This window comes from Aphelocoma coerulescens, chromosome 28, assembly GCF_041296385.1.
Source record: "Aphelocoma coerulescens isolate FSJ_1873_10779 chromosome 28, UR_Acoe_1.0, whole genome shotgun sequence".
NCBI lineage: Eukaryota > Metazoa > Chordata > Aves > Passeriformes > Corvidae > Aphelocoma > Aphelocoma coerulescens.
The window spans coordinates 5740767-5748545 of record NC_091041.1 but is presented as its reverse complement, the minus strand read 5'-3'; the positions used below and the strand labels follow the sequence as shown (position 1 = coordinate 5748545).

At 66.6% G+C, this 7779-nt stretch overlaps 1 protein-coding gene across 1 annotated transcript; it reads left to right on the top strand.

Moving 5' to 3' along the window:
- Positions 1-452: 452 nt before the first annotated feature.
- HAPLN4 (hyaluronan and proteoglycan link protein 4) lies at positions 453-6266 on the top strand. Its single transcript, XM_068997173.1, has 5 exons — positions 453-500; positions 1880-1997; positions 2363-2725; positions 3596-3898; positions 5551-6266. Exons 2-5 carry the CDS (start codon positions 1880-1882, stop codon positions 5880-5882), a joined length of 1116 nt encoding a protein of 371 aa, XP_068853274.1. The 5' UTR covers positions 453-500; the 3' UTR covers positions 5883-6266.
- The last annotated feature ends 1513 nt before the right edge of the window (positions 6267-7779 follow it).

Sequence of the window (7779 nt, the reverse complement as noted above, 5' to 3'; positions counted from 1 at the left end):
CAGGGGGTGCGCGAGTGGGTCCGGTGGGCTCAGGGGTGGGTGGGTGTGAGCGGTTTGGGGGTGGGCACAGGGCGGGGGGCAGTACCGGGGTTTTTGGGGGGTGGGCACAGGGCGGAGGGGCTGTACCGGGGCTTGGGGGTGGCACCCGCTGGGTGGGTGCCCAGGCTGGGGCTGGGTGGGCACAGCCGCCCTTGCGGTGCCCGGGGCGGGGATTTACCGGACGCAACTCCTCGTGCCCCGCGTGTTCCCCGCCCGCAGCCCGGCCCGGGGGTCCCGGCAGTGCCTGGGGGGCACCGGGGGAACCGGGCGGGCCGGTGACCTTGGCGAGCCGCCGGCCCTGCGCAGCGCCGGGAGCCGGGGCAGGGCCGGGCCGAGCTCCCGGTGCCGCCCCCTGCGCGGAGCCGCACCGGCGGCACCGGCGGAGGTACCGGCGGAGGTACCGGAGGCACCGGCGCACTCCTGCGGGCGGGCCCATCCCGCGGGCCGGCACCGGGCACACGGTGAGTGCGGGGCTGCGGCCGCCGCTCCCTCGCTGCGGAGCGGGCGCGGGGCGCCGGGACGGGACCCCCGGGGCCGGGAGGGGCGCGGCGGGCGGGGGTCGCTCGCTGCGGAGTGGCGGCGGCAGGAGCGGAGCTCCCCCCGCGCTGCGCTGTCCCCGGCGGGCACCGGAGTCCCGCAGCCCCGGGGCTGCCGCCGCAGTGTCCCGCACTGCAACACCGCACCGGGCCCGCGGCCGCCGAGCGCCGCCACCGCCGCAGCCGCTGCCCCGAGCGGCACCGGGACCCCCGCGGGGCTGCCCCGCTCCTTCTGCCCCCGCAGCGGACACCGGAATGCCCGCGGGGGCCTTTCCCACTCCCACCGGGCACCGGGGACCCCCGGGGGGGCTGCTCCACTCCATCTGCCCGCGGACCGGGCTCCGGGACTGCTCTGCTCGCTCTTAGCTCGGACTCGGCACCGGGACCACCGGGAGGGGATGCCCACCTCCCCCTGTCCCCGGGCTTGGCACCGGGACCACCGCGGGGGCTGCCCCGCGCCCCCCGTGCTGGCCGGGCACCGGGACCCCCGGAGGGGCTGCTTCTCTCTCCCTGCCCCAGCCGGGCACCGGGACCACCAGAAGAGGTTGTCCCTCTCCTCCCGCCCCCGGACACGGCACCGGGACCACCGGGGGGGCTGCCCCGCTTTTTGTGCCCCCCGAGCAGACCCCGGGCCCCCGGGCAGTGGCCGCCCCGCTCCCTTTGCCCCCGGACACGGCACCGCCACCACCGGCGGGGCTGCCCCTGCTCCTGTCCCCCGATCGGGACCCCCGGGGCGCCGCCGCGCTCCCCCTGCCCCCATCCAGCCTCCTGCCCGGGGGGGGCTCATTCCCGCGGGGAGGGGGCACCCAGAGCCAGGCTGGCATTTGGGGCACCCCAAGAGTCGGGGCTCAGGGTCGCAGCCCCCCAGGCAGGGGGAGGCTCCTCCCCACGTTCCCCCCCCCCCCCCCCGCGCTGTTCCCCGGGGGTCTGGGGGGGGCTCCGGCCGCCGCTGCCCGGTCCCTGCCCATCAGTTCGGTTTCCAGAGGTGCCATAAATAACTCAGGAGATCCGGCCCGGTGCGGCTGCCATGAAATATTCATGGCATATTCATCCCGCCTGGAAGCGAGCGGGGGACGCCGAGTTCAGAGCCGGGGCCGGGGGGGTCCCTGCGGGGCTGGGGGGGTGCAGGGGGGGGGGGGCAGGGACTGACCCAGCCCTGTCACCCGCTTGGGCACGGGGTGGGTGACAGAGGCTGCTGGCACACCACGGGCTGGGCACCAGCGTCACTTCGGGGGGCTCCCCTGAGCCGGGCTCCTCCGGGTGGGGGCTGGAGGGGGCTGAGGGCGCTGCTGTCCCCCCCCCAGATGCGTCCCCAAAGCCCCTGGGCCGCTGGCCCGGCAGCGCTGCTGCTCCTCGCCGCCGTTGTCGCCTCCGACGCGCTGCTCAACGCCCGGGGCAGGAAGAAGGTGGTGCATGTGATGGGTGAGTGGGGCCGGGATGCCGTGGGCATCCTGGGATTGGGATTGGGATGGGATTGGGATTGGGGGAACCTCCTGCAGCCTCTGGGTTGTTGGGTTTAATGCACATCAAAGCACGATCCGGGTCTCTGACGTGTCCCCTGTGTCCCCCCTGTCCTGTCCAGGGCTTGGGAACCCTCCTGGGATTATCCCCAACTCTCCTTAGGGTTTGCAAAGCCCCCAAAAGAGAGGAATTCCCCCCCAAAAGGTGGCCCCACACCCCCATCCTGCTTCTCCCCCCACTTGGAACCCCCTCCCTGTGCCAGCCCTGGGCCGGCCGCGGGTCCCGCTGGGCACAGCGACCTCGCTGAGCCCCGTGTCCCTTTCCAGAGGGTGACAGCGGGGCCGTGGTGGTGCAGACAGCGCCGGGCAAGGTGGTGACACACCGCGGTGGCACCATCATCCTGCCCTGCCGCTACCACTACGACGTGTCCGCGCACGACCCGGCCGAGATCCGCCTCAAGTGGACCAAAGTGACCGAGCCCATGGCCTTCGTGGACGTGTTCGTGGCGCTGGGCAAGGCGCGGAGGGCGTTCGGACCCTACCGGGGTCGCACGGCCCTACAAGAGGACGGGGTGGGCGACGCGTCCCTCATCATCCGCAACGTCACCCTGCAGGACTACGGGCGCTACGAGTGCGAGGTGACCAACGAGCTCGAGGACGACACCGGCGTGGTCAAGCTGGACCTCGAAGGTAGCTTGGGGTGGCCGGGATGGGCTTCCCGGTGTGGGATCTTCCCGGCCGGGTGCTCTTCCCGTGGTTTATGGCCGCTGTTACGGGGTTTTATTGGCGCTGCGGGTTTACGGTGGCAGCTCGTAAAAGGCGCAGAGTGATGGTGGCACGGGCTCGTAAAGATCCCGGGCGGCGGGATGTGGCAGCGCCGGGGTGTTCGGAAAGGGGGAAACGCTTTTTAAGGGGTTTGGGGGGTGGCAAAGGTGGAAAACGCCTTTTTAGGGGCTCGGGGAGAGCAGTTTGGGGGTGGCAAAGGGGGAAAACTTTTTATTAGGGGCTCGGGGAGCGCAGTTTGGGGGTGGCAGAGGGGGAAAACGCTTTTTTAGGGGTTTGGGGGGTGGCAAAGGGGGAAAACGCCTTTTTAGGGGCTCGGGGAGCGCAGTTTGGGGGTGGCATGGGCTCGTAAAGCAGCCGGACACCGGGATGTGGCAGTGCTGGGATGTTGGGAAAGGGGAAAACACTTTTTTAGGGACTTGGGAGGCAAAGCTTTGGGGCTGGGAAAGGGGAAATCTCTTCTTTGGGAGCTCGGGGGCCGCAGTTAGTGGGTGCCAGGGCTCGGCTGGAGCCTGCACGGGCACCACCGATGACCCCAAATCCCTGAGGAGACCCCCCTGGAGTCTGGGGATCCCTGCGATCCCAAACCCCGGATCTCCCAAACCTCCTTGCAGTGTCACACGAGCGATTTTCCAGGCATCTCTCCCAACCCTCCCCATCCCCATTTTCCCCACGGCCTCCCGAGCCTGGCGCTGACCCCGCTGTTCCACCCAGCACCAAAACAACCCCCCCAAAAAAACAAAACCACCCCCACCCCACCTTCTCCACCTTTCCCAGGAGTGATTTTCCCGTACCACCCGCGCCTGGGGCGCTACACGCTGAATTTCCACGAGGCGCAGCAGGCGTGCCTGGAGCAGGACGGGATCCTGGCGTCCCACGACCAGTTACACCAGGCCTGGCTGGAGGGCATGGACTGGTGCAACGCCGGCTGGCTGGAGGACGGCTCGGTGCAGTATCCCATCTCCCGGCCACGCGAGGAGTGCGGCCGCAAGGACACGCCCGTGGGCGTCCGGAATTACGGCTACCGGCACAAGGAGAGCGAGCACTACGACGCCTTCTGCTTCACCTCCAACCTCAACGGTGAGCGGCGCAGGGAAACTGAGGCACGGAGGTGGCCGGGGCAGTGGCAGCGCCCAGCCGGGAGGATGCTCAGGGATGGGGGGGAGAGGAGGGAGCGGGAAGCCAGCCCTGGAGGGGGTCAGCGTTGTGGGTCCCAGCATAAATCGGCAGCACTCGTGCGGCTGGAATGCCGAGTTTTAGTCAAAAAACCTGATTTTTTTAGCCAAAACCTCCTTTTTTTTATCCAAAACCTCTTTTTTTTTTTTTATCCAAACCCTCTTCTTTTTTAGCCAAGATCTCTTCTTTTTTATCCAGAACGTCTTTTGTTTTAGCCAAAACCTCTTTTTTTTATCCAAAACCTCTTCTTCTTAGCATAAACCTCTTCTTCTTTATCCAAAGCCTCTTTTTGTTTAGCCTAAACCTCCTTTTGCTTCAGCAAAAATCTATTTTTTTAGCCAAACCCTCTTTTTTTTTAATCCAAAATCTCTTCTTTTTCAGCCAAAACCACTTTTTTTCATCCAAAATCTCTTCTTTTTCACCCAACCCTCTTTTTTTTTTTTTAAATCCAAACCTCCTTTTTTCCAGCGAAAACCTTTCCTCCCCCCCCCTTTTTTTTTTTAAATTTTGTTGTTTTTTAGCAAAAACCTCTTTTCTTTAAGGAAAACTCTATATTTTGGGGGTTTTTTTGGTTTGTGTTTTGTTTTTTTTTTTTTAAGCAAAACCTCTTTCCCGAGCAGGATCCAGGGGCTGGAGGGAATTGCAGCAGCCGGTGATGGATGAGGCTGGGGCCGCACAGGACAGATGGGAGCCGGGAGAGCTCCGGGGCTCCGTAAATCCCTCCCGGGGGGCGCGGGGGGGCCCGGCCGGGCTTTATTCAACGGTGCCAGGCGGGACAAACAACGGGGGGCATCGCCCGGGGGTGGCACCGCCGCTGCCCAGCCCCGGGAATCTGCCCCCATCAGCCCACACGGCCCCCCCCCAAAATGGCTTGGGGGGTCCACGGGGCTTGGGGGGTCCACGGGGCTTGTGGTACTCGCCACATCCATCCCCCCCCCCAAAAAAAAAAAAAATTTGGGGGGGTACAGCGCATCGTGGGATCTTCTTAACCCCCCCCCCAAAACGTGTTGGAGGGGGTCCACAGGGCTTGTGCCACCCTCCACCTCCAGCCCCCCAAAATATTTTCGGGGGGTCCACAGGGCTGGTACCCCTCCCCTGCTCCAACCTCCCCAAAATGTTTTTGGGGGGTCCACAGGGCTGGTACCTCTTGCTTCCTCCAGCACCCCCAAAATATTTTCAGGGGGTCCACAGGGCTGGTCCCACTCACGTTTTCCAACCTCCCCAAAATGTTTTTGGGGGTCCACGGGGCTGGTACCTCTTGCTTCCTCCAGCACCCCCAAAATGTGTTTGGAGGCTCCACAGGGCTTGTTCCACTCGCCTTCTCCAAGCCCCCAAAATGTTCTGGGGACTCCACAGCGCTTCCATCACTCACCCCCAACTCCCCAAATATTTTCGGGGGCCCACAGGACTCGTACCCCTCACCTCCAGTCCCCCCAGAAATACGTCGGGAGTCCCCACAGGACTCACCTGTGCAGTCCCCACCCCGCGCCGCTGCCCTGCTGCCTCCAGGCTGCTCCAGACCGACCCCCCCCCTTCCCTTTACCCCCCTTTTTCAGGCAAAGTTTATTTCCTCAAAACCTTCCGCAAGCTGAGCTACTCGGAGGCCGTGCAGGCGTGCAAGAACAACGGCGCGGCCGTGGCCAAGGTGGGGCAGCTGTACGCCGCCTGGAAGATCCAGCTGCTGGACCGCTGCGAGGCCGGCTGGCTGGAGGACGGCAGCATCCGCTACCCCATCGTGAACCCCCGCGCCCGCTGCGGCGGCCGCGAGCCCGGCGTGCGCAACCTGGGCTTCCCCGACAAGAAGTACAAGCTGTTCGGCGTGTACTGCTTCAAAAAGGCCGGAGAAGCCCCGCCCGCGGGGGCGGCGGGGCACCCCAAGCGCGTGTGAGGGTCGGCGTGGTCGGCAGCACCCCCCGGGTTCGGCCGGGGATCCCCCCCCGCGCTGTGCGGGGAGCTGCGGGCAGCCCCTGCCTCGGGCTGGAGAGGGGCCGGCAGCGCGGGCTGTGGCGCTTGGGGACACTGAGGCAGCGGGACGGGAAGGGTTTGGTGAGCCCGGCCAGGAGCCTGCGCCCCGATCCGGGGCTGGCTCCCCGCTCCTCGCAGCTCTTGCTTCTCGACGCGCCTGTTGCATGTGCTAAAGGGCCGCAGAGCCCCCGCCCTCCTCATCCTCACGCTGTCCCCGCGGTCACACGGCGCTGACCGCCCCCGGGAGGTGCCGCAGGTCCTCCGAAATCCTCCCTTGGGCAAGGATTGGCGGCACCGGGTTTGGCTTCGTGCCGTGGCAGCCGGGGGGGGGGGGTCCCGCAGCCCCTCCAGCCCCCGCCGGGGCCGGGGCGGCTCCTGCGCGCTTGGCTTGGCCGGGGCCGGAGCAGGGAAGGGCCGGGGGAGGGCAGCGGCCCCTGTGCCCACCCAGCCGGGCACCGGCCGCAGGCTTTGGCAGCCCTGGACGTAGATGAAATAAAAGCTTCGGCCGCTTTGGAGAGCTGAGCGCGGCTCTGCTGTGTCCTTGGGGGGGACAGCCCCCACTCGCAGCGCGATCTGGGCACGCTCAGAGCATCCCAACCCTTGGATTTATCGGGATTAGATCCAAGGAGCAGCAGCAGCAGAGCCACCTCGGGGTGTGACAGCGCTGGCAGCAACCAGGGACCACCCAGGGGGGTGGCAGGACATGGGTGGGGACCCCGGGATTCGGAGGGGGCTCGGGGCGTCCTCCAGGCCCGGCCCAGCTGAGCACAGCCCATAAATCACCTTTAATGAGTGATGGACACGAATATTGCTGGGATGTCACAGCCCTGGGAGGGGACAGCGGGGACCGTGGGTGACAGGGGGGCAGGGGAACATCGGGGGGTGGGTGACAGAGGGAGGGGTGGGAGCTGCAGCCCCCGCAGCCACGGTTAAGGCAGGAATCACCCCAAAAAAATCCATCGGCACCTCCCCATCTTGAGGGGGACGCCGCGGGCACGCTGGCCAGCGACAGGGACCCACGTGGCGGCCACCACGGCGGTGATTCACGGCGAGCAGGCGGCGGAGCTGGCACGGGGAGCCCTGGCAGAAGGTTTGGGTTTGCTCGGAATTAATGGGGTGCGGTGAGAGGAGGCAGCCGGGCAGCGGCGCCGGGCAGGGGCCACGTCCCGCAGTCCCCAGGAAAGCGCAGGGCTCGCTCAACTGTTAAAAAAATTTATTAAAATGTCCAGCAGTACAGAAAGGCAGAGTCAGAAATGGGGAGGGGGCGTCGGGAGGGGGTCGGGGAGGGGGTCGGGACACGGCAGTCACGTCGCAAACAGCAGAGATCAGAAAGCGCCGTACACACACACACACGCCAACTCCAACGGGGACCCGAAACGAACGGAAAGGGGACAAAACCAAACCAAACACCCCCCAAACCAGGCGCGGAGCGGGACAGTGGCCCCGGAGGCACCGTGTCCCACCCCCCACCCCCACCCCGTGCCGGCCGCGGGGTCACCCCGGGGTGCTGGGGCAGGGAAATGGGGGGGCTGCTAAAAAACCAGAGCCGCCCCAGGTGGGATATGGGGGGGGGCTGCCTGATTTAGCCCCGATTTGGGGACAGGGACAGAGCCCAGCTGGGGGGGTCCCTGTGCGGGGCTGGGGGCTCCAGCCCGGGCCGGGGGGGCTGAGCGCGGGACATGCAGGGAGGGCTGGGGACGCACACGCAGCCGCCCCCTCCGGATCCTATTCCCTACGGGGCCGGGCATCCTAAGGAGCTAAAGCCAAAAGGGGGCTATAAAAGAGGGGCGGGGAGGGGGCGGGAGAGGGGCGGGGGGACG